Source organism: Sturnus vulgaris, chromosome 20 (assembly GCF_052056855.1).
Source record: "Sturnus vulgaris isolate bStuVul1 chromosome 20, bStuVul1.hap1, whole genome shotgun sequence".
Classification (NCBI taxonomy): domain Eukaryota; kingdom Metazoa; phylum Chordata; class Aves; order Passeriformes; family Sturnidae; genus Sturnus; species Sturnus vulgaris.
The window spans coordinates 8,327,452-8,353,851 of NC_142262.1; the positions used below are offsets into that span (position 1 = coordinate 8,327,452).

Genomic DNA, 26,400 nt, shown 5'->3' on the forward strand with positions numbered 1-26,400 from the left:
ATCTTTAGTTGACAAATGTCCTCTTAGTCTGGAGGCAAAGTCTTATTTAGCACTTACAGACAAGGTCAATTCTTGGGAACTTGTTGCACACCCATCATGTGCCCCCTTCCCTCAGCATCCCTGTGCCTGTCACTAGATCATTACAGGAAACTGGGCCTGTGGACATCTCTGTGCAGGACTGGGCCTGTCCATTTGCCAAGGCAAAGTCTCTGAGCCTGGATGGCTGCAGCATGCGTGGATTCAAGTTATGAATGTACAGGACATCTCCCCACCCATGCAGAACTCTGTTCACATCAAACTATCTGGAAAAAACCCTCTCAAAGCAAAAGGCAAACAAACAAGAAGAGATTAACCTTGAATTTCCTCACCTCTAATGCCAGCAAATGTTGTGTTGTGTTTTGGACTTGGCTTTGGAGCATAGAAGCAATTCAAGACAGGGTTGTGTTTCCTGGTATCTGTCTCTGCTTCACAGTAAATAGTCTTCTCAGAACTGATGCCACCTCTTCCATTTTCTGAGAAAGCTGAAAGTAAAAAGTTTTGATTATAAATATGAATCATGTAGAAGATTTTTCAGTGAAAGGCTAAAGATGTTCAAGAGGTTTGTACATTTAAAAAGTGGATCATGTTGCACCAGGTGTTTAAGATTCCTATGACAGCTATGAGTTGGAGATGCTGCATTCCCAAACAACCCAAATCAACCATTATCATTAGATTTCTTTCTCAAAGTTGATGAGTTGCTCTGGGAATCAAGAATGGAAAGGTTTGAAGACGGTAAGAAAGTTTTCACATGCAATTACAAATAACAAAACATCTGTAAAAAGCTTATCATTACCTTTATGCAATAAAAATCCATTCAAAATTTTGGCAGCTGCCTTTTACCCACAGGAACCAAAGAAGGGGAACAAGCAAACCCAGGAGCCGAGTAAATCTCCAAGACCCTGGAGTGCATCTCCTACCAACCCTGCACCCCACTGTGCCATTATAGAGCTTATTCTTCTTCCAAGGGAGTCTGGAAAACTCCCTCCTACCTTCACCTCTACATCCACCCCCTCCCCTCTCAAGGGATACAGGCATCCCTGTTTATAGACATTCCCAGATTTCACTGTGAAGGTTTCAGTGTCACCAAAGTCTTACACAGCAGGGACAGCATGTCCATCTTTTGCAGTGGTGAGCATCAATACAGGAGAGAAATATTTTATGATAGCCAGAAAAGAAATACAAGTGAAATTGTTAGGCTAAATACAGGCATACAGAGGGGAGAACTCTCTTTCTTTGTTTTCTTCTGACAGTAAGAAAATTACAAAGGATGCTCTAACCCTAACTGGAGAGGTGATACAAGCTGCTCTCAGAGAACCAACTACAGACAGAAACGTCCCTGCCTCGGATGGAGCTCAACTAAGTCACACCCTACAACCTGAGCCACCATGAGGAAGTGCTGCCCTCGTGGAGCCACTTGCTCCATGTACTGACAGGTGTTTGAATCCCTGATTTTGGCAGTCTAGTGAGCATCTTGGGTGTTTGAATTGGACAGAAGAGCAGCACAGAGCAGCTCTTGAGGCTGGACCGGGCTCTGGGTGTGTTCTGGCTGAAGCAGGAGGGACTCACACATTGCAACATAGCACAGAATTTCACCATGGGAAACGCCGTTACCAAAAATAGAAACATAATAAAAACAGTATATTATAAATCAGAGGAACACATTTATCTGAATCTCAGCTACTGTAATTTCAAGAAGTGTTTGACCTGATATAACTCATTTTACTATTGTGAATTACTTCATTACTTTTCTCACAGAAGAAACCCATTCATTCCAGTTTATTCACTCATAAGCCTTGCTATCTGCCCAAATAGAGAACAGTTCCATTTCTTACCCAGAAATATGTTTTCATCATTTAATAACCAGGCTCCCAGCACAACATACCTCCAGAACTTGGGATGCCACACGGGAGCCCTGATCCCTCAGGTTTCTGCCAGAAGACGCCATAAGTGCCTTGGAGACAGGATTTTGGTTCCTCCAAGTAAAAAATGATGTGCGTTTTATTGGTCACCACTTCTACTGCTACATCTGCAAGTGCCTTGTTTTTTGCATCAGCAATTTTTTCAAACTTCTCAAAATTATTTTCCCCATTCTCACATTTGCAGCTGTTGCAGTCCCTACATCGGTAGATGTCCGCCACTATGTAATAGTCTTCTGTCCCTCCAGCAGGGCCAGCAATGGACATGCCAATATCTAAATCAAAAAAGAGAAATAAAACCTTTTCTACCCATTTTCTACCAGAGCCTTGGCATCAGAGAATAGGACAGGTTTTAGTGGACAAGGTTAGTCATGGCTTCAGAAACATTGTCTGCCAATGGGCAAGTTCTATACAGTATTAGGGCCAGTTCCCAAGATAATTTTTGGGGTAGAAATATGACAGACTTCCCCCACTGTTTCCACTGTCTTTTTAAGTGGGAAGCTGGCAGTTGAAAGACGTTTCTCTTGCTGAGCTCATCTCTTCTTGTCCTCTTTCCTTCCCAAACTCCTTGCCACAATCCCACCAGGGGTCCCTCCAACACGCTGCCACGTCCCAACTCCACTCAAGTTCAGGGCTCAGCTGCCCATTGCCCGCTCTGGGTGCAGTGTCCCAGGTGTCCCCCTCAGACTCTGCTGGGAAAGTCAGTCCTTTGGGAGAGGACTCACCTCATCTGACATCAGACAGACCCAAGCAGTCACCCCTCCCGAAGGAGGTGATTGTCACAGGTCAAACACATCGACCTTCACCTCCTTCATTTCTCTTCTCACCTTTGAGGTTTGGTGGGCTTGGTTTTAGCTGGGCCCAGCTGAGCTTTCCCCTAACAGTGCAGAGGTGCTGAGCTGTGGAAAAGCACCGAGCTCAAACACAGAGACTCACTGGGCTGGGGAGCAGCAAGAGCCAGGAGCAGGAATCCCAAGTGCAGGAGGTGGGGACAGTCCATGGGGCTGCCCGGGGCGCTCAGGTCCAGCGGGGATGGAGCTCTCCCAGATCCTCCACAGTGCCAGGCCAGGCTCAGCAGCTTCCTCCCTCAGTCTTCTCCCTGGGGGGAATTAAAGGCAGTGCTCAGCACCCAGGGTCTCTGTTCTCTGTGTCCAGACACAAAGATTACAGCTCGCACACCAAATGCCAGACAGCTGCTCCAGCCCAGCTCACGGCCACGGCAGCGAGGCACAGGAACCCTCGCAGTGCCCAGCTGCTCCTGCACCCTGCAAGGGCCAAACTCGCAGCCCTTGCCACCTCTGGCTCACCCACGGCACAAGGAGACACCAGGACCTTCTGCAGGGAGAGGGAAATCCCTCCTGAGCCTGTTGGGCAGGAGGCTCCGTGCCCACGTCCTGCGGGCTCCTCCAGGCACTGGCCCTGCACACAGCCCTCAGGGGGAGCACCAATAACAGCTTGATTTGATGGCACTTCCAAAACACACCACAAAATTAACTAAGGAAGATGGATTATGCTGAATGAATGCTTCACTTGGCCTAAGATGGAAGATTTATTGTCACATCAAATTCTATTTTGAATGTAGGAGATCTTATGGAAATAGCTGCTCAAGTCAAAGGAGCAAACAATAACTTGGTCTTTCTTTTAGAAACACCCTTGGATCTAGCCAGAAATTGTTTTTCAACCAGTTAAATAAAACTGTCACGACTTCGTGATGTATGTTTTAGTAAAATACTTGTCAAATAAAAAAAAAAAATTATAGAAAAGTCACCTTATTTTCCACACCAGACTAGCTCTGGAAATCACAAAGTGCTTTGTTCCTGGGAGCTTTTAATCAACAGCTTTCATTAAAACACCTTTTACTGTCTCTACCTGAAAAGTACCTTGAGGAAATTTCCAAGTTATTTATAAGCTATACATTCAACAGATGTTAGTAATTACCTCTTATGATCTGTGCTGATCTAGATCTACTGATAATTCCACCCCATTTCCCAGAAACCGGTGATCCAGGATATCACAACTCGCAGGACACACCCATTCAGGCTGCTGGCAGGTGCAGTTCTTGAGACCAGCTGCAGAATTTCCTATGGAATAAAACCTGGCATACCTCAGGCTCTCAACACCCCTATGCCAGATGCACATCCAGGGAATTTTGGCTTCTCCTCATTCTGATCAAAGGACATCTCCCTTCCTTTTCTCTCTGGTGACATTCCCTCCTTCTCCCCCTCTTCTCTCCTTTTTCAACAGCCAGAACGCTGTCCACCAAATCTCTCTTCTCCCTCACTAATCTGTCTTAAAATCTGGAGACTCTCCAGCTGCCTTGGCCAGCTCATGCCATCAGTTTCAAACTTACTTCAATAAAACACTCAAATCTAAAGTGAAACATTCTTCAAACCCCCTGCAATGTTACAGGCTGGGGACAGAGTGGCTGGACAGTGCCCAGGTGGAAAGGGACCAGGGAGCACCCATGGACAGCAGCTGGACATGAGCCAGCAGTGTGCCCAGGTGGCCAAAGGCCAGTAGCTCCTGGCCTGGATCAGGAATGGTGTGGCCAGCAGGAGCAGGGAGGTCATTCTTGCCCTGGACTCAGCACTGGTGAGGCCACACCTTGAGTGCTGTGTCCAATTCTGGCCCCTCAGTTTAGGAATGATGTTGAGATGCTTGAGTGTGTCCAGAGGAGGGAATGAGGCTGGTGAGGGGAGCACAAACCCTGTGAGGAGCAGCTGAGGGAGCTGGGGTTGTTCAGCCTGGAGAAAAGGAAACTCAGGGGTGACCTTATCAATCTCTACAACTCCCTGAAAGGTGGCTGTGGTCATGTGAGGGTTGGTCTCTTTCTCGAGGCAGCACTGACAGAATGAGAGGACAAAGTCTTAAGCTGGGCCACGAGAAATATAGGTCAGATATTAGGAAAGTTTTCATGGAAAGAATAAAGTACTGGAATGGTCTGCCCAGGGAGATAGTGGAGTCACCATCCCTGGATGTGTTTTAAAAAAAAAAAAAAAAAGACTGGATTTGGCACTTGGTGCCATGAGTTAGTTGAGGTGTTAGGGCATGGGTTGGACTTCATCATGAAGGTCTCTACCAACCCAGTGATTCTGTAAATTCTGTGAATGCTGGGCAGAGCTGGGCCCCTGGCACTGCTCCATACACACCCTCCAAGGGGTGATCTGTGCTCTTCCACCACCCCACGGGGGAACCATTTGCACTATGCACAGAGCTCCTGCTCACCTGGAGAGTCCTACAATGATTTCCTTTGTTTTTAATTCTTGATGGGGCCAATCTCTTCTCATCCTCTTCCCACACATGAAAAAATCCCCAAAACAATACTGTTTTTAATTTTTTTTCTGATCATTCACATTCCACACATTATCCCATTTGTTGATTTGCAAAGCACAGTTAACAAAGCCTGTCCCTCCTACCCTGCAGATGAGCAGAGTTCCAAGGCATTGACATCAATCTTGGAATTATAGAATTGTAAGTTTGGAAAAGACCCTCAAGACCATCAAGCCCAGCTGTTAACACAGCACTGCCAAATCCACCACTTAGATCATGTCCCTAAGTGCCACCTCTTCCTGTCTTTTAAATGCCTCCAGAGGATTTACACCCCAGGGCATGTTTGCTGCACAGAACAGCTGCAGCACATCTGGCAGAATTATTTGCCCAGAGGTTAAGATTTGGGTTTTCCCCAGTAGTTTGCAGCCTGAGGTCTGTACCTTGTATCCTCATTCATTTGGTCCTTTCTCGACTGGTCTTCTTGTCCCTCTCCTCATTCTGATCAAAGGACATCTCCCTTCCTTTTCTCTCTGGTGACATTCCCTCCTTCTCCCCCTCTTATCTCCTCTTTCAACAGCCAGAACGCTGTCCACCAAATCTCTCTTCTCCCTCACTAATCTGTCTTAAAATCTGGAGACTCTCCAGCTGCCTTGGCCAGCTCATGCCATCAGTTTCAAACTTACTTCAATAAAACACTCAAATCTAAAGTGAAACATTCTTCAAACAGAAAATATTTTTCATCCAGTTTTTTTTCACCTGCTTCCCCTTTCTTTTTCAAAGTAATACAAGCTTTCATTTGTCAGAACTTGTGGTTTCCTGCAGAGCTGTAACAGACTAAAGCCAGACCCTAAAAGCAGATCAGGAACAAGAAGTAGGTGAAGAAAGGAACAAACAGAGAGAACTGGAGCTCCTTCAGCAAACACCAGCCACTCACACCCAGCTCCCCCCCAGGTCAGACCTGACCCACAAGCCAGCCCAGCTGACATCACCAGCAGGAGAAAAATGGATTTGACAGGAAATCTGCAGAGCCCTAACAAGGTCCTTTGGTTTAGTTTAGCTTTTGAAAAGATCTATTTGAGAAAACATTACTGCCTGAAACTCTCAGGCTTTTCCTTCTCCTCATAGCAGCCTAACAAACAAGACAATAAGTAACTGCAGAGTCTGCCAAGATTAGAAGGAAATTCAGTCTCCAATGCAATGGCATCACTTTCAGCAGAGCAAAGGTTCTCTCTCCAAGATAAAAATCTTATGACCTGGAATACTCTAACCCACGTTTCCTCCTACTCCAGCACAAGTTGAACAGTCACTGCCTTTCCAGTGTGTGCCCTCAGGCTGCCTCTGGCACAGGTTCAGTGGGGACCCCCAAAGTGGCCAAAGCAGAGTCCCCCCAACACCCCCCAGGAGCCAGCACAGCAGAGCTGCTGCCCCAGGGTTCACATGTCCTCCCCTCTCCAACCAACCATTACCACAGTCACGGACACACAAAATCCCATGCTGTTCAGCAGCTGTAAAAATCACTGCATTATTTTCTCACTCCTTTTCCTTCTTCCAGCCACATGCCCTGGGCTGTGTAGCTTTAGGAACAATTTAGTTTGTGGGTTTATGGTCAGAACCAGCTTGGTGGAATAAGATTTATCTGGCACCCTGAGGGTCCCATGGAGAAGGCTTAAGTTGCAGTCAATTTGTAGAAAATAATAATACTGAAGGAAGTAAGGCAGCAACAGAATAAAATTCAAGGAAGTTCAAAAGATCCTACAGATTTTGTTTTCTACTCTAAATTGTTTCCCAGAAAAGGAGAAGTATTTACATAAAATAATTTTGGTATCACTTTCCGTATCACTTTTCCCTCACTGGTCTGCTGTACACCCTTCTGAACAAGCCTTTGCAACAAAAACAAATAAAAAAACCAAAGTCACGCAAGGGGATAAAGCAGCTCTTCCCTGAGTGAGCTAGCACTGCAGTTTATACCCACAGCTCCAAAAAGCCACTGCAGAGACAGCAACCAGCAGGACATTGTGGTTGAGCTAAGAAATCTCTGCAAAAAATCTTAAATGTGAAGCACACTTTGGCTTTCCTCTACTTGCTCTGAAAAAAATTTTAGACAGCAACCATTATAAAACATTGGCAACGTTTTTTTATTGCCTGAAGTACATTAAGTAGAATAAAGTCTCACTGGTTTAACTCCTATTTTAAAACCACTGTTCCTAGTTACCAATACTTTGTGTTTCAGTTCTGCTTTGCTTCATCCTAACCCAGAGCTATGAGGCTGGATTGTTCATTAGTCACGTTGGATTTGGGGAAATGCACAGTCAGCTTGGATCTGAAGAAATGCATGGTCAGATCCAGCCCGGGTGGCAGCTTCTCCTGGGAAAGGAGAAGAACCACAGGGATTTCTCCTGCAGCCCTTCTGACAGATTCTCCCTTATTTGCAAGCATGACAGGATGGCATTTTTGGAAAAGAAGATATTAGCAAGACTTGCTAAGGAGACAGGAGAAAAAAAAGAAGGGTAATGGAGATGGAAAAAATAATTCAGTAATTAAATGTATTAACAGCATTTTCCTGTTCATGTATTCTATCATTTCTGAGGTCTCTCACACTTTTATATAAAATGCACCAACAGGAACCTGTTGGCTTTGTGCATTCACAGACTCATGTGAGTTCACACAGAGCTCTCTGGAAGTTACCAGTGTGGGCTACAGACATGGTGTTGTTTGTGCAGAAAAATCACCAGCACCAGTAACACATGTTCTTCCCTATGGAGAAAACGTGCAGCTCACTGATAATTTCACTCCTGCCACAGATATTTCAGTGCCTGTTTCTGAGCATCTACTTTAAAAACAAGAGAGCAAGAACTGGTAAGAGAACAGGGGGGAAGACAGGACCCTCTAAAGAAGACGACAGTACCTCAGAAGCTGTTTGTGTCCAAGGAAGCCTTCATGCCTCTTCCCCTCTCACAGTGCCTGTGGAGCCTTTCCAAATCCCAGTTTATTCAGCTCCTCTTCCAGAGGAAATGCAGAAGTCACAGGGATCTCAGAGGACAAAGTATTTCATTGGCTCCTCCCACCTTTAATATAATCCAATGTCATAAAAAATTGGAATTTTCACTTTCACTTCTAAACTGAGTTAGCAGTGCCACAGAAAAATGCAAACAAGGTATGTGCTGTAACTGCACAACTGCAGTTCTACATTATGGAAAAAAACCAATCACACTCCAAAAACTTCCCAGGAGCCTGCTTGGAAGCCCCTGTCAGTCACCCTGTCCCCCCAGGTGCTGCAGCACTGATGGGAAGTGACTGGGTTGGAGATCTGCTCCCCAGTCTGGCACTACCTGGCCATGCAAGGGCTCCCAGGGTCTGTGGCAAGTTCAGGGTCAGGAAGCACAGGGTACAGACAAGGGCAAGATCTGCTGCTTTCTGCTCTCTTTTTTTGGGGTGGGGGTCCTTGGGGTGGCAAGGAGGCAAATCAAACTATCAAAGCAGATTTTAACTCTCAGTAAACGCAGCACAAGTTACAACAGGAAAGTGATCTGGAGAGTGCCTGACCCTCTCCTTCCCCTTCAACTCCGCATCTCTTCACAGAGCCATAAAATTCCTTTCCCTTGACTTGGCCCCTGCCTTTGACACACAGAATAACCTCTTTATTGTCACCCTGTTCAAGCTGTCACCCAACCTGTCACAAACAACAGTCCCAGCCCTGGCCTGCCATAAACTGTAGCTGGATATAAGAATAGCAATGCTTGCTCTCAGTCCATAGTTTACCCTTTAACCACGTCACTGTTTTATTGTGTTTTCATCTCTATTTTCATCACATGATTAACTGCACAGAAAGTCCAAGCCAGGAGTTTCTGCTTGTAAGTTTTCCTCTGGCAAAAAAGGAGTTTTCCTGGAAGGACTCATGTGCTTGGTTTATGCTGAGCACTGCAGCACCTGTAGTGAAGACGTGGATGCTGACCCTTAGGGAAACTCAATTTCAGGGGTTTATTTAGCAGACATCATACAGAACTGATCAGCCTTCAATTTAATCCCTGTGCTGCACACACACACTGCCCCTCCAGTGAATGTGGGTGGCTTGCTTTGTTCTCACAGGGCAGCAGCTCTGTGCTAGAAAAAGGCTCCAAAACCAGGACATTTGTTTACCATTTGACTCATCTTCCATGCTCAGGACATTAAACTGGAGACATTCCCTTAAAATGAAATCAAACCATCACCACAGCAAACAGCCAAAACCAAACAAGCCAACAAAAAAGCTACTTGTTTCCCTTATCTTGTGCCCTTCCTTCAGGCAGGGTCTGCCCTAACCTGGAAGGATCACCTCCAGCAAGAAAATAAGATTTCTACATCTCTACAGAAGTTAAATATTGACAACAGTAAGACATGAGGTGGGTAATAATTTCCAGAAGTGAAGCACAAGGTGATGTAGCCACACTTGCAGTAAGCCCCAGGTTCTGCAGTCACCTGCCCTGGCTCTCAGCACAGTCTCTGGCAGGGACTTCACAGCAGGGTTATGCTCCAAACAAACACCTGTGCCAGTCCCAGGCAGCCCCCAGGGCCACCTCCCAAAGTCACACCCTAAAGCAGCCCCAGGCAGCAGAGTCTCACTGAGGGCCACGGGCTGGGCTGCTCAGCCAGGGCTGCCTTAGCAAGTTGCAACGTATGATGTGAATTAGCACAAGGAAATGAGCTACAGTTATGGAATGTAGCAGGAAAAAAAAAAAAAAAAAAAAAAAAAAAGCAGTTTGGGGGCTTCCAGAGATTGCTTGTTTGGAGGAATTGCTAACAGGACTGAACCCTTCACTCAAACCCAGCCAACATAAATAGCAGCTGTTCTGGTGCAAGCTGGCAGCACTAAAGAAAACAATATTCTGAGAATATGCCACAATTTTCATTTTTCTTTTGTCATGATTAATTTTTTACAGAAAGGGTTAGTCTCCAAGAACAAGATTTGGTAACACCAAACCACATGAGTTGTTTCAGATTCGCCTCTTCCTCAGAGACACAACATCGAGTTCCTCTGGCCCTGCCATAATGTGATTCTTCCATTTTCAGTGTTCCCTCTGTTTTGGAATCTGTAAGTCAAGAGTCTCTCTGAATTCTTCAGAGAGAAATCAGAATGCAGGGATTGAATTAAAAACCTTTGGATGGATTGAAGTATGTTACCACTCACACAAAGTAGAGGTGTAAGTTTAAGTTTTAGAATAAGCAAGCAAGTAAGTAAAAGTCTTAACTGCTTTTAGAGAGTAAGGATCTCAAATATCCGTGTAGAAGTGCAAGTTCTAGTGACTAGATACTAGCGTTTCCATGCAGGCTCCATAAACAGTTTTAGAAATAATAAAACTATTGTAAGAATATTGATTACATTTTTTAGATAGAACAAGCTAGACCATATGAATAGTTTATATGTAAACTGGCATGCTAAGAAACTAGAATTCTAACAGGTTAAGAAGCAGTGGTTCAAGTTTGCATCTTTAGCTTGTTAAAAAGTTCATATATAAGACTATATAATATATACATTATCTATGCATTAGAGAAAGCTGCGTGCTTTTTGCCTTTCACTTTTGTTCCTGCTCTCCTCACTGCCATCATCATCACCACCCAAAGAAAATAAGAGCTGCCACAGCAACATTGGCCCCACCAGGATCCTCGAGAACAGCTTCTGCTTCAATTTAAAACTCAAAGTCCATGCTAAAGTTTTGGTTTCAACACTGCTAACTCTTTGCCTTTCGAAACTAATGTACCTTTACAATAAACAACTTTATTGCATCTATTAACTACTTAGCTCTTGAAAGAAAACAACCACAACCCGACAAATGGTGCCATGAGCACCAAAGAAATAACCTACACCTCTGAGTGATACCAAATTCTTCAACATCTGCTTTCTTCAAGCATAGGGCAGAAATTCAGGAGTAGCACATGATGCCTAATTTAGAATTACCAGGAACAGACAAACATCTTCTGTACTCAAAAACTGCTTAAAGGTGTTTTAGTTTGTACAGTTTGCACTGCATCCTTTGACTATAAGCTGTGTGATAAATAGAAAAAATATTAGTAATTCATGTCTTCAGTAAGGAGTTTCTCCTTCTCATTAATTAAATTGTATTTATATTGCAATAATCCCAGAAGCTCCACTCCTGAGCAAGGCTTCATTTTGACTTCTGAGAGAGAACCCCCAACATGGCCAAGGAATCTTATACTTTGATCCATGCTGACAGCACAAAAATCTCTCCTACTTGAATCCAGAATTACCAGCCCAGAATTATAATGTTAACTTTAACCAGAAGATATGAAGTCAAATACTATGGACACAGAAGAACCTCAGTTTTTCTTAGCTATGTGTATGATTACAAGAAGTGTTTTGGGCTTCTGTTGCTTTTTGTTTCAAGCAACTGGAATATCTTCTATATCTTATTTCATGTTCCGGGAAATGGAAAGTAATCAGGCAGATGGGGGATCTTGTTTCAGCCTTTGTCTCATGAGACTGTTGGTCTCAGTGTGCTTAGTCACTGATTTTGGCTTCCAAATCTCACTTATCTATAGAACCTCCACTTTCATGTTGTGGGGAATTCCCTTGCTAATCTGAAGAAATGTATGGCTGGAATATAAAAAGGATTACCCTAATGGTTTATGAGAGCCATTATAAAGTAATGAAATGCTCTTTATTTGCCAAGTCATTCACCAGTCAGGCACTACAATAAAAACCAAAGCTGGTTTCTGGCTTTGGTTAAAAAGTCACCCTACAAATCTGAGCATACATACTCGGCTTTCCTCAGAAGAATGAGAAGAGAGGCTACTGGGAAAAAACCAGATCTCTTATATTTGGCACCAGTGGATTACTGCAAAAGGAAACAACAGCTACCCAAGATGCTGCAGGAAGAAAGAGCTTGTGCTAAGCCCCAGGGACACTTCATGAGGAAGTCTCTACTTCCAGGAGCTGCCCTGGAGGCAGAAGAGCAACCAAGGGCAGGAATGAGATTAATTTCTTAACCCCAACGAGAGATGGACTGTGATCTTTTGATCTTTTCGCTTAGAATCATTGAATCATTAAGGTTGGAAAAGCCCTCCAAAATTATGAAGCTCAACATTTGACCAAAGTTCTTTGACTTCAGGGCTGTGGTCAGCAGCAGAGATGCAGCCACAGGGGTGAGCCCCCTCTGCTACAGGGGCTACTGTGCAGTGTGCCATGGGGTAGCACAGCTCAGGGATCCTCCTCTGCTCTGGGCACAGAGCAAACCATAGAATCACAGAATGGTTTGGGTTGGAAGGTGTAGTAGGACCCACAGCTGGTCTGTGGGTTAGAGAGGATTAATGAGGAGAGTTGAGCAGGATCAGAGGGAGTGAGAGGCAGAGGAGGAGTCAGATCAGGAGACTGAAGCAGAGAGGGAAGGACGAGAAAGCAACGCTCAGTCAGAGGCTGTTTTGGAGGTAGAGTCTGTTGAAACCACTCCTAAGAAAGTCTCTCCAGGGTTTGTTGTAGGGGGAATAAATGACAAACTGATAATACTCCTTGGTACTGGTCCCAGAAGGACTATGCCAAACCCATATATTCCTCTCCTGTGCAGCAGCTGGGTTAATCTAGGTGCTAAATCAAAACAAACATTCATTAACCCTCTCTAACCCAGAGACCAGCTGTGGGTCCTGCTACAGGAAGGGCACTTAGAGGTGTAGTTAAAGATGTAGTCCCACATTTCAGTACTCCAGGTTGTCGAGAATCCCATCCAGCCTGGCCTTGGACACTTCCAGGGATGGGGCAGCCACAGCTTCTCAGGGAAACCTGTGCCAGAGCCTCACCACACTCAGAGCAAAACAACTTCCTCCTAATCGCTCATCTAAAGCTACTCCATGAGTCTGAAGCCATTCCTCCTTGCCCTGTCACTGCACGTACGTGTAAAAGGTCCCTCTCCACCTCCCTTTAGGTCTGGAATCCTCAGTCATGTTAGTTCCCAGGGCTGCAGGGCCACGCAGGGCAGCTGTGCTGGGCAGGAGCCATTGCCAGGGCACAAACATTTCACCAGCTTTTCTTCTGATGAACATGGAAATGGTCTGATGTCCCTCACATACTGTGCCATGCTCCAGAAATCCACAGGCTGCTGGATGGGTCAGCATCATCCTGATACCATAACACTGCCTCCAGCAAAACTACCCGACATCACAATTGAATGGATGGGTAGAGGAAATTAAGGTGATCTTGAACATCACAAGGCAATAATGCCCAACCCAGCAGCTGCCCACCAAGCCTGTGCCATGGCACACAGAGCAGCCCCTGCTGCCAGGAGCTTGTGCCAGGCCCAGCAGCTGTGTAGCTACCCAAAATTCCTTCATTCATTCACTGCAGCATGATCCAATCACCTTCCCAAGTATTAGGTAGCTTCTCTTATGACTTTTTCGTTTTTTTAATTTAAGTGGTTCACTACTGACCTCTTTAGAGTTGCAGATATTGGCTGAATCACCCTGAAACAGAAGTCTTGTCTGGGGACACCACAAGTGTGAATGAAACACCTCTCTTCCATAGCTGAGTCTTGGTTTTGCATTGTTTCCAATACCAAAGTTTGGAAAATTACTGTGTGGAATGCAACCAAGCATTGTCTTGCAATAAATACACATTAGCAGCTCCAGCATATGGCAATGCTCCAAAGTCTCTGCAAAAGCTGGAAATGAGCTTCCTCTAAAAGGCAGAGCATTTCTTAGAACACTCTTTGAAGCGTGCCAAACCAGAACCACGTCTGCTGTTGTGTTTCTGACCTCAAAATGTTTTGATGTCTTTTTAGGAGAAACAGCACCCATCTCCAAGCATTTATGCACCCACTTTGCCTGTCCAAGGGAGCTGGTTTTGACTGCTACAGCACAGTTGGCACCCAACAGCATCCCAGAGATCACAGTACACAGAAGCAGAGATCCAAAACCCCTCTGGTTTTGTAGAGACACATCCACTTAAGAGCTAGACTTGATGATCCTTCTATGTCCCTTCCAACTCAGACTAGTCTGTGATTCTATGAACCAAGAGGATTTTGGACAAAGCAATTCCATCACAGCTTAAAGCACGATTCAAAGCTGTTGCAGTTATTACATTGAGACAGGCAGGACTGTCTCCACCAGTCCTTTATTAGAAACTTTTCATGCCTTCTTTCAGTGCATTTCTCTCTGACTCCTTTTCTTACAGGCAGCTCCACACAGCTCTGACTCCTTCTCTCCTCTCTGCATGAATGGCTAAACCCAACCTGTCCCTCACACAGCAGCTTCTTACCTTGTCTGTCCCTTGTAGGACTGCATGTCCCTTCCTCCTCACAGCAGACTCCATCCCAAACCACAGCACGCTCTGAGTCTCAAGCTCCAACTCAAACTGCAGCTGGTGTCCAGCTAACTCACTCTTTTATAACAGCCAGAGTCATGGGCAGGCACAGGTGTTTCCACTCCTCAGGAAGCAGTACAGGTGTAACCCATCAGGAGAGATTTCCTTCTGTACTATCCTTTCAACCTGTCTTCCCACACACAGCCTTCTGTGAAACCGAACTTATCAGAATAAATTATTTACTTACTGTGCAATATCAAAGCTAGCTGTTGCATCTCTTCCTTTGATAAAAGAAAAGAAGGATCATAAAAGACAAAGCTGCAAATTAATTCAGGATAGGACCCATATTTTCTTTGATTACTCTCTGAAAAAATCACCATGGTGACCTTAACAAATGTTTGTTTCTCAACAGCTAAATAGGACATAGGGAAATTTCATTTTTCCTGAAACACCAGGTGTCTGAGCCCATGAGACAAAGCATACAAGTTATTTAGTGTTTGGTATCCAAATCTCACCTACCTGCAGAATCTCCACTTTCATGTTTGCAACGGACTCCCTTGCTAATTTTGTTTGTCATTAAAACAGTGCATGGAATAATTTATGGCTGAAATATAATGAGGGCCATACATTTTTACGGCAATGAAGGCAGTATCACAAAAACTATTTTTATTATTCAAGTGATCAAATAATTCACCAGCCAAATACCTGTGTACCACCAGCCTGCTGCTCACCCAAGGAAGCTGTTACCAGGCATGGTTTTCCCAGATGCACTAGATGTAGTTTCCTGAGGTTTCTGTATCACCAGATCAGCAATTTGGCTGCAGAGTTCAAGGCTGCAGTTTCCCTCCTAGAGAGACGCTCCAGCCAACATCAGGACATTTGGCTGCCACTCCACTCATGTGCCAGGCTCAGGGCATCAAAGACAGAACAGTTGAGACCCCGTGTAATTGCTGCACTCAGAGCTGAATTAACATCACTCCCCAGTACATTCTTACATCTGCTTCCCCCCACCTACCCTGAGCTTTACTCCAGGTGCTGCCTCCTTTGCAACGTTCCAGTTTTGGCTCAGGCTTTTCTGTTTACTACCCCAGCAGATCAAAAATCAGCCGAGCATGACCCAAAGGCAGGTGGAGGAAACTTCCTTCTGCAAGTAGATGATAGATAGAATAAAAGATAAACCTTTTAGGGCAGCCAGCAGCATCCCATGGATAGGCAGAGCACACTGCATCCTTCCCCAGGCCCCTCCAGCCAAGGATCTCCACTGTGTGGCAGACATGGTACCCAGGGCTTCTGACTGACAGACAAATGTCTAACCTTTGTCTAAGTTTCCTTTAGCTTGGTAGGTGATCTTGTAAATATCCTTCAGTGGTGATATAAATTTATAAGTTTTAATAAATCATTTCCCTGCCCTTTCCTCTCACCCCTCAAAAAGCTGTGGTTTAACATCTTAAAAGTTCCAGTGGCATACTGATATATACAGTGGGCTGTAAAAACTTCCTCAGCTGAAAAACTGGTGTTGTATTAAATATTTCAACTGCCAGCACTCTGACCTCTTTATAACAATATAATGACATGCCTTGTCTTGCATTAACTAATCATCTCAAGACTTTAAAAAGTGGTTCCTCTGAGCAGCCTGTAAATGGAGACAGCTTCTTTCAAAACAATCTTAAAGAAATTTGATGGATTTTCCTGTCCATCTTGTCCTAAGACTCAGGGATGTGTAGAGGGGGGCTAATGCCCTTTGGGATTAGCTACTCCTCCTTGCAGGTTTGCCCTACAGCCAGCAAGTCCACAGGGGTTTATGCACAGCAGCCATCCCCCAGTGCAGTCAGACAGACTCCTGGATAGACACACAGACAGAGAGGCAGCCTACCCACAGCTTCACTGGCCGAGCTCACACACATCAGACCGTGCACTTTGCCCTAGAGATGGAAATCACAGCCCACAGTCCAAGGCCAGGGCCAGAGCTGACACCATGCCAGCAGAGAGGGCACCGAGCTGATAATGGGGTACCAGGCACCACTGGGGGGTCCCAGCACAGCCCAGGGTGCCTGTGACTCCCTGGGGGCCAAGGAGCTCCAGAAAAAACAATGAATTTTCTCTTCCTCTTCAATCAGTACAGCTGTTTTTCTTCTCAGTGTTTGCTTTCTGTTGCAACATAAGTACAAGTTTATCTTTGAGTTTATGGCTGCAGGGCAGATTTTCAGCCTGGGGTCATTGTCACATCATCTGATTGTGAGGACACAGCTCTGTCCTCGTGCCCAGCACCAGGAGCTGTGTCTTGGCCATCCAACTCACCCCTTTCCAACACAGCCTGACCACTCAATTCTGTGATTTTTATTGCCAAGTCCATCTTGTTCCACCAACCTGTTTGCTCTGACAAGAGGAAAATTTAATCTCTTTACTTTTTTTCTTAGAGCCTATGACAGTTAATAGCCTAATCTGAGCACTCCTTGGAAAAGTCACTACTGAAGAATATTTGCAACCAGCCTCATCCTCCTTCATCTAATTTCTGTATTCTGACCTGCATAGACAAGGTTTAGTGCAGAATACATATTGTTCTCTTTGTTTTATCACTGTCCCCTGACTGCACATGATACGTGCAGCCACAACAATGCTGAACCCCAGCCAACTAACACAGGAATGATGCAAATACAAGCATATTGCTCATAGAAACTGCTAATGTAGTAATATCTCACACAAAAATGACCTAGAGGTAATTTTTCAGTCTCTGGGAAAGTTGGGGTTGTCCATTTGGGACCATAATTGAAAGCTTCATATTTGAAGTGAGCAACAAGCAGCTGTGTGGGAGAAAGAGAAATGAGCAAATAATTTCAATTCTCCAAAGCAGAGGCCTCTACAATGTGAGACAGAATAGGGCACAGGAGGAGGCAGCTCTGAATGACTGATACCCCAACTCCAGATTTATTTGTTTATAGAACCCCATCACTTGGTTTCTGTAGGAGACTGGATCTCACCAAAAGATTCACAGGTCTGAGAAAACAGTGCTGCAGTCGTTTTAACCCCAGCACAAAGGGATTCATTCACCTTCTGCCAGCTAAAAATCACTGCTTTTCTGCACATCCCTGCCCTGCCAGAGGCCAAGCAAACACAGTGCTGCCTGCAGCCGTGGGATGGAGTCTTCATTTTACAAGGGGAAATGCTCAAGTAGAGCAAATCAGCTTTAAGTTATCAAGCTTTCTCCAGCTGTCTTTCATCAGACAAAGAACATAACTCAGAAGAGAAACTACAGAACAGCTCTGCTGTGCTCCAGACTTGGCAACACCAGCTCAGGCCACATATTTTCGTCTTTTCCCCTTCTGCCAGCCCAGACCCTGGAAATAATCAGCTACAAGTTCCCTTGGGACCATTTACTGTGCAATGAAGGGTTGGCAACCTGGAACAGTTGTATATTTGCTTATGGTTGTATGTTCATATCTTAAGTATCCCAGCTCCCAGCTGGGCACTCAGTGTATTCCAGTTTATCCTCTGCTACAGCAAAAACACCTTTGGGATTCAGAGGGGAAAGTTGCCACCAGGACAGTTACTAAGTGCTCCAGCTTGCTCCTAGTCAGTGTGCCTGACAGGTATTTCACTGCCTCCTCAGTCCCTTTCTTTCCAGAAGCCAAGCAACTTGTTCACATTCATGTCTCCATCTGTAGGATGCAGATTCAAAGGATTTGGGTATTCCTATCTCAAAACAGAACCAAAGGAATTGCAGAGCATGTCTACCTATGCAGACACAGTTGTATTACTGTCCTAAAGCAAAAAGCACAACTGAAAACTCAAAAGACAATGACCTGACACGTTCCTTGGTATCTCAGGGCAGCTCATGCCTTCTGAGGAATTCAAATCCAGGTGTTGCCCAGAGAATAGCAAAATCCAAAAGGCAACAAAACACGGTAGGAGGCATCTTTCCCAGACACATCTGGTAAAATCTAGGGAGCAGATTGAGAGGAGGGAGCACTGCTCAAATAGCAAACCAGGAAAACCAGCTCAAGACTCCATACAGAGTTTTAATCCTGCTGTCCCTGATATTCAGCCCTAGTCCCAGCACTATAGATCTCCCAGCAACAGCCCAGAAGCCAAATCCACATCCCCAGAAGTTCAGTGTGAAATAAGTTGTTAAATGATTCCTCCCAACACAAAACCCAGGAGTTTTTACACCCCTACTCCCTTGCAGGTGTCCTGCTGCAGGCTAGCAAAAAGCCAAGCATGCAGCACCAAGCAAACTTACCAGAGGGAATTAAAGCCTGCAAAATTAAGCAGGAGCAGTAGAAGGCAATCACAACATCACAGACAGCAGAGGAGAAGTTTGCCAGATCTCATGAGGCTGAAACAGACTGTTCACGTGCTACAGCCTACTGCCCTGTGCAAAACCAGAGAAGAATATACATAGATGGACAGGGTGGAGGGAAAAGAAATTAACAGTGGAAAGTACCTCCTTCAGTATTCTTCCTTGTATGATTCAGTCTTTGCATATAACACTGCTGCTCTCAATTCGGCCATTTATAGCAGGTGGATTTGTGAAGTGGATATTGTTTTTGGAGGAAATTATTTCAGCCCTGGCAAAAGAAACTAGGGAATTGTTATGTCCTATCTTACATCAGAGTCCTGTGACACACAGATTTTCACACTGGCCTGAGATAACTTCACTGCTTGCAGTTGGAAAGGAAGAACCAGTCTTTTCATCTTTGCACGTGTCTGTTCCAAAGGATAAATAGACATAGGGTTTAATGCTATTGACATCTGACATCTGGACACCACTGGGCCTGTCTTGTGGTCGCCTACTATACAGATTGCATTGGACCAGGAATCTGGACATTTTGAACCCCTTTTCCTTCTCCAAAAGGGATATTTAATCACAAGCCTGTGACTTTATTATATTTCCTGCACACTGAGGAGATAGAAGGTGTTACCCTCACTGCAGCCCAAGGCTTTTGGTGGCTGTTGCAGATGGGGAATCAGGTGGGGAACACCCAACCATGCAGGGCATTTGTGAGTCCTCTGCAGTGCAGTTCCCCTACAGACACTGCAGCAAGGCTCATTGGTTCCACTGCTTGAGGAAATGCAATAAAACTAAGAAGAAATTCCCTTTGCAGCTGTGTTTCCCTCCCTGCTGTGCTCACCCCCAGCCCTCCTACCTGGACCATGCTGCTGTTGAGGTCTCCATTCCAGCTATGGAGCAATTTCAGCTCATGGTATAAAAGGATCTGGCAGATGGCAACATCATTTCTGAAACATCAGTGGTTTTTTTGGTTTGCAACCAAGGGCTTCTTTATCTGAGCAGAGCTTCTCTTTCCCACCCAACACAAAGACGACTTGAAGCTATTATCCAAACAAATTCTAGTTGATCTCAACTAACTTTTTCATACCAAAGTCTGACCCTTTCCTACAGCACAGTTTTATTAAATTTTCCAACTTCATTTGATGTAACTGATGCTCTCTGAGGACTCACACCATTTCCTCCAACACTGACTTTCAGTCTTCTCTGGAGGTGTTTTTCTTCCATGAGGCACAGCCAGATGCTGGCAGGCTACAGGCCAGTCTCACAGAATATTCATTTATCAGTGCACCACAGGTATTCCTCATTACTGCTAACGTTTTGCAGTTGAAACCCTGTCAGTTGTGCAACACAGAAAAGATCTGTTTCAGAGAGAAACATGGCTTCAGGCAGTACAACCCTGGCAACTCACAGCTTCATTACTCCCCAAGACTGCTTATCCAGCAGGGACTGTACAAACTAAACTGGGGGACAAATGAAGCCTTTCACTTTTTCATTCCCTTTAGAAACAGGCATAGAAATACAGCATTCTTTACTGGGGTTTTTGCTTCTATTAACATGGCAGTAAATTCATTATCCAGATGTGAAGGCACAAGCAGGAAGGGAGTTTTGCCTTAAGGGAACTGAGTTGAGGAAGTGTGGTCAATCAGCCCAGTGTCTGGCCACCACAGCAGTGAATTCACAGTCAGCTCTTCAAGACAGAAACATCAGGATTTTGGCACATGTGCCAAAAGCAGCTCAGTGCTACCTGCAGCTATCATGGAATGCCAGAATCATTTCAGTTGGAAAAGACTTGGGTCATCAAGTCCAACCTGTGCCCAATGCCAGTCTTGTTAACCAGCCCAGAGCTGAATTTCTTGGACACCTCCAGGGGTGGGACTCCACCATCTTCCAAAGCCTGAAAATCTTTTCAGTGATTAAATTCCTCCAGATGTCCAAACTAAACATCCCCGGGTACAGCTTGAGGCCATTTCTTCTTGTCCTGTGAAAGTGAAAGTGTCATCAGGAAGTACTAGGAAGGAAACACAGATCAGAGCAACTAATCCCACAGCATATCCTCATCCCATTAGCTCAAATTCCAATAACATAAACTAGATCTGAAAAACATCTGAAATGGGCAATGTGGGAGCATGGGCTGCAGGAGCAAGGGCACAGGAAACAACAAAGATGTGCAACAGATGAAGATGTAAATGACCCTCAGAAACAAGGAATGTCATCTCCCCTGTCCTTGCAGGACAAAAAGTGGGGTTCACAAAAGCCATTATTGTGTGGTCTGTGCTTAAAACAATTGAGAGAAGGGCCCTTTGCTGCGGGACCAGAAACTCTCAGAACATTTGGGATTAGACAGATCCACGGCAGGAAGGTGCAGCAACCAGGGCTCTTCAACACTCTGGCTCTGATGTGAACTCCAGCTCAGGGAGTCTCCAGCACCTTCCTGCTCAGCAGGTCCATCCCAAGCAAATACCAGCTACGGCCAGGTTGCTGGTCATCCTTAGAGGTGGGATGTTGGGATCCAGCCCAGGCCAGCAGAGCTGGTTTGCCCTCCACAAGTGTCAAGTCAAGATGTTCTTTGCCTCTGAAATAAACACAAGTGGGTCTGGAGTTTTAATTTGGTTCCTTTTTCTGCTCAGAAGAGCATGAGGGAAAATGGATGAAATGGGTGAGGCAGCAGGTGCTGAATCCAAACAGCTCTGAGTTTTTAAAGGATTATGGATGGAACAGAATGGGGTTAACCAAGAGGCACTGTATTTGGATTTTTCCATTCATAAATACACATAAAAATAATTATGTAATTAACAATACTGGTGAAACATCCAAATCACATGCAGAGTCCATTTATTTCAGCACAATGCTGGTTCAAATCCATGCCATTGAAACCTGTAACACAAAACTGCAGCAAAACACTGGCAAGAGACATTCAGTCAGGATCTACATCAGGACCTCACATCCCACAATTCCTTTAGATTAATTCCCAGAAATGTTGTGAGTCTTTATATCAGACCATGCTCAGTTTTCCTCGGGGTTTCTTTACACCATCCCTTCCATTTGCACAGCTCTGACTTGCTGCAGACATTCCCACACAAGATCTGCTTTTACACAGATGCTCCAAGGAAGGAAAGATCTAGGAAATCGTTTCATAACAAGACATTCTCAACCTTTTCTATGCTAAACACTCCCCTACTCCACGCAGGAATAATACCACTTTTTCTCACCAGTCTGTGACCTACTGTCCCTTGCAAAAGTAACCAAGCTCATGAAGACCTGGAGAGATGGACAGTGGCACCAAGCACTGCCTTCAGCTGATCAGGAAATCATCCCTTTACAATTGCTGAGAACCAATCTAGAGGTGAGCAGCACAAACTGAGCACAGTTGCAAAGAAATTAAAGCTCCCAGGATGAAAAGCCCTTGGTCTGAGCCACCAGCTTAGCTCTTGAGAAAGTTACATGTGACTTACATGTGACTGTAGATGGCCACAGAACTGTTCTGCAACAGCTCAAACTGGTCATTGCAACAAAGAAATATCATTGTTTTCTTTTGCTGAAAGACTTCCATTTCTATTGTAGGCCTGGGGGAGGGGAAAAAAAAATCAAGCAGCAGAAAAACCCCATGAACTCCAAAATGTTCAGTGCCTGTTTTCAGGCATGTAGCTTCATCTGGGAGAACTCTGGTCCCTGCTGAGGAAGCTGATTATTGTTCTAGCCACAAAATAGGAAACCCATGGAATAGATGACGTAGATAGATAGACAGATAGATAGATAGATAGATAGATAGATAGATAGATGACATAACCTCAGGATCAACACAGCTTGTTGATGTCATTAATGTTAAAATAATAAAAGCAGACAGAAATTAATCATGTTGACATCATAAAATAGTGAGATAATATTTTTAACATGATGTGATAAGACCTCTAAAATTTCACATGAGAATGCAGCTCCCTGAATCTTCAAAGGACAATTTCATCTTGCCCTTTTATGTCAGGGAGTTAAGCTGATTTCCCATAAAAAGCCTGGACATTTCACCCTTCCTCTACTGGAGCTCCAGGAAGAGAAACTGGGGTGGAAGTTCCAGGGCTGGATCTGCTCCCAGTGGCCTCGCAGAGCCTGAGCCCATAGATATGAACAGCAATGAAGGGAAGAGGTTAATTGTGCAGGATGAAGTGCCCAGGAGAGCTGAAGGAGAAGTCACTGCTGTTCATACAGAGTGGAGTTTCAGGTTTCTCTCATACATGTTTAGGATATTCACTTTGTCTCCTCAATCTACAGCTATTTAACTCACACTTCTTAAACTTCCCTTTCCTTCTATTGTGCTGACTCCTGGGCAGGCAAAAGCTCTACAGTGGATGTTTGTTTTCAGAGAGTCCAAAATAATCTACAATTACCATCCTGCTGCAGAACTGATACAGCCTTCAAAAACTTCTGCTCCAACTGTTTTGTTTATTATATTAAAAAGCACAAGCTCCTGCTCTAAGAGAAAAACTCATTAACAACCCTAACAGCACATGCACTTCAGCTTTTTCAGTCTGAATGGTTGCCTTCTAAAGCAAGTCTGGCCATGTCTGCCCCAGAATTCCAGCAGTAATTACAGCACAGCAGAAAAACTTCAGGAGTTGAGCAGGAGCTCAACATCCTACATGTGCCAGAGCCCCAGAGGGGTCCTGGCCTGGTATGAGCCCATGTGTCACTGTCACAAACAGAGGCTGAGCCTGGGGCTGTGACTCACAACCAACCACAGAGGGAGTGGAGATAAGGCTGCTCCAAAAAGCTCTGGAAAGGGCTCCACCAACAGATCCCAGCTCATCAGGCCGACAAGAGACATGGTATGTGCTTTGGAAAATACTGTGGATCTTTAAATACCTCCTTGGTGGGCTACAGAGGATCTCAGGATTGTGTCACATCTGTCACCAGCTTCCCTCTGGGAAAATAGGTCAGTGACTGGGACCCTTCTCCCTGTGCTCAGCAGGATGCTGCTGGGAGCTGCACACAGTCCTACTGTGCAGGTCACAGGAATTTCCAGTCCCCTTTGGTATTTTAGGTTTTGAATCACCTCTCTGCTCCAGCTCTGTGAACAACACAGGCCAGTGAGGCACAGGCTCCACCACCCTGAAGGACCTGGCACTGCCACCCAGGTGGGATCCATTGTGCCAGGGTAATTTAAGACCATTGGGATTCAAAGTGGCCCTCCCATATCTTTGTGTTTTAAAAACTTCTTTGAAGCCCAGGCAAGTCAGCCAGTGCCAGGGAGGTGGCAGGAGGACAAAGCTGCAGGTCCCACTGCTGGAGGTGAAGGATGTGCAGTTTGCATTCAAACATCAGTAAAGGTCACATCACAAGTTGTCATCACCACTGAAGAATGTTCTCCTGAAGCTCTTGCAGCTGTGAAGTTCCCACACTTACAGAGCCATTACTTCCTTTGCTTCTTATGTTATAAAGTTGAAAATGTCACCACGTATCTTCATCAATTTTAGGCAGAGCTGACACAAATGGACTCAGGCCAGTGATCAGTCACACACAGCCACAGTCACCTCCACAGACAATAGTTGAAGTAATGGGTCTATTTCCTATGTGTAGAGTTCTTTAAATATATCACACCCCTGGAACAAAATAGAATTTAACTCCGATATTGTGTCCCAGGATGAAAATGTTGTGAAAACACATGCCATGAAACCTCAGCCATTGTCTCTCATGCCAACATGAGATGATGGAGAAGTCTTGTTTGTTAGGAACAAAATCATTACATGGTGAGAGGAGCTGCTAACTTACATTGAGATGTTTGGTAGACAGGTAGGGAAAAAAGGGGAACAAGTGCTCCTAGAATGGCACAGTTCATGGAATAACAGAATTACAGAAGGGTTTGGGTTGGAAAGGACACTAGAGCTCACTTAGTGCCCCCCCTGCCATGGGCAGAGACACCTTCTACTCGCCCAGGTTGCTCCAGCCAGGCCTTGGGCACTGCCAGGGCTCCAGGGGCAGCCACAGCTGCTCTGGGCACCCTGTGCCAGTGCCTGCCCACGCTCACAGGGAAGAATTTCTTCCTGATATCTGACCCTGCCCTCTGTCGGTGAAGCCATTCCCCTTGTCCTGTCACTCCCTTGTAAAGAGTCTCTCTCCATCTTTCCTGCAGGCTCCCTTCACATGCTGGAAGGTTGCAATTTGGTCACCCCAAAGCCTTCCCCTCTCCAGGCTGCACAATCCCAGCTCTCCCAGCAGAGCTGCTCCATCCCTGTGCTCATCTTGGTGCCTGCTCTGGATCTCTCCAGCAGCTCCAGCTCCTGCCTGTGCTAGGTCCCAGGGCTGGGGCAGCTCTGCAGGTGGGGTCTCACCTGAGCAGGGCACAGGGACACAATCCCAATCCCTTTCCTGCAGCCCGGGGCAGGGGTGTTCAGGGCTGATCCCAAGGATTGCCCTGACCCAGGGGCAGCACAAGCACTAGTCTTGTTAAACCTCATGGGATTCCCATGGGCCACTTCTGGAGCTTGTCCAGATCCCTCTGGATGGCCCTGTCCTTCAGGGGTGGCACTGTACCCCCAGCTTGGTGTCACCTGCAAACCTACTCAGGGTGCACTCAACCCCTTCATCCATGTCTTTAATGAAGATATGAAATAGCCCTGGTCCCAACACCTCTGAGGGACACCACTGCTCACTGGTGCCCATCAGGACTCTGAGCCATTGACCACAGCCCTGTGGAAGTGACCATCCAACCACTTCCTCATCCATCTTACAGTCCACCCATCAAATCCATCTCTGAACAATTTAGAGTCACTTTAGGGTCAAGCACCCCTAGCAGCAGGTACACAGGAGATCCTTTGAGAACTCTGTGTTCTCTTGCAGGTTAGATTTTAGTGCTGCTCTCTAATCTCTGCTTTCCTGCAAGCCCGGAGAAGCCTGGAGGGCAAAGCATCAGGCTCCATTAGAGATTTGGTTTGGGGTTTTTTTAGAGATTAAAATGTGTTCTCTTCTCATAGAAAACAATAAACTGGAGGAAACTCAGTGCACAGATCTGTGTCCAGGCACGTGTCCACTGGCATGGCTGGGCCCTGTGTCACAGCTGGCACAGACACGAGGTTCCCTGGGGTGGCAGAGGAGCCATAGCAGAGCTGCTGGGCACACCCTGCCTGACAAATGCAATCCTGGTGCTCTGCCACCTCACAGAGATCATTTGTTGGTCACACAGCCTGGGGCAGAGACCAGGACATTCCCAGGGCAGGAGAACAAATGGCATATTGCAAAATCTGTGTCAGTTAGAACCACCTGCAGCCCTACAATGCCTTCAGAGCCCAAGCATCGCAGCCTGTGGGTCTGTGTGTCTCATCCTGGCAGGAAACAATGCCTTTTCTGAGACTAGATTAGCACCAGAAGTGTCATTGTCACCAGTGTGGAGCAGACACTCCTTCAGGACCAGCAGAATGCCTGTGGCACTCTGCAGCTTTTGGGTACCCTCACTGCCAGCCAGCCCACAGGAATAATTTACTCACCAAGTGTGAGCCCCTGGTGATTCATAACATGAGGTGACAACAGGAAAAGGAAAAGCAAAGCAGATAATCCCATCTAGCAGAGAAAACAGGACCCAGATTCTGATATTTCTATTTTATCACTTACTTCTTTTT

General features: G+C 45.5%; 1 protein-coding gene across 6 annotated transcripts in view; it reads right to left on the reverse strand.

Moving 5' to 3' along the window:
* Positions 1-20,930, reverse strand: part of LOC106858400 (uncharacterized) — a 39,729-nt gene extending 18,799 nt beyond the window's left edge. Inside the window, exons 1-6 of one of the 6 annotated variants that reach the window (XM_088176339.1) lie at positions 19,653-20,930; positions 18,746-18,877; positions 15,524-15,652; positions 2,892-3,054; positions 1,922-2,230; positions 369-521 (exon numbers count right to left, since the gene is read on the reverse strand). In XM_088176339.1, coding sequence (XP_088032465.1) covers positions 369-521; positions 1,922-2,230; positions 2,892-2,955 — 526 coding nt within the window. In that variant the 5' untranslated portion in view covers positions 2,956-3,054; positions 15,524-15,652; positions 18,746-18,877; positions 19,653-20,930. Of the gene's footprint in view, positions 1-368; positions 522-1,921; positions 2,231-2,891; positions 3,055-8,130; positions 8,345-14,463; positions 14,614-15,523; positions 15,653-18,745; positions 18,878-19,652 lie in introns of those variants that run through there. The other 5 variants (XM_088176343.1, XM_088176340.1, XM_088176338.1 and 2 more) reach the window with 5 other exon arrangements.
* Between the last annotated feature and the right edge of the window lie 5,470 nt (positions 20,931-26,400).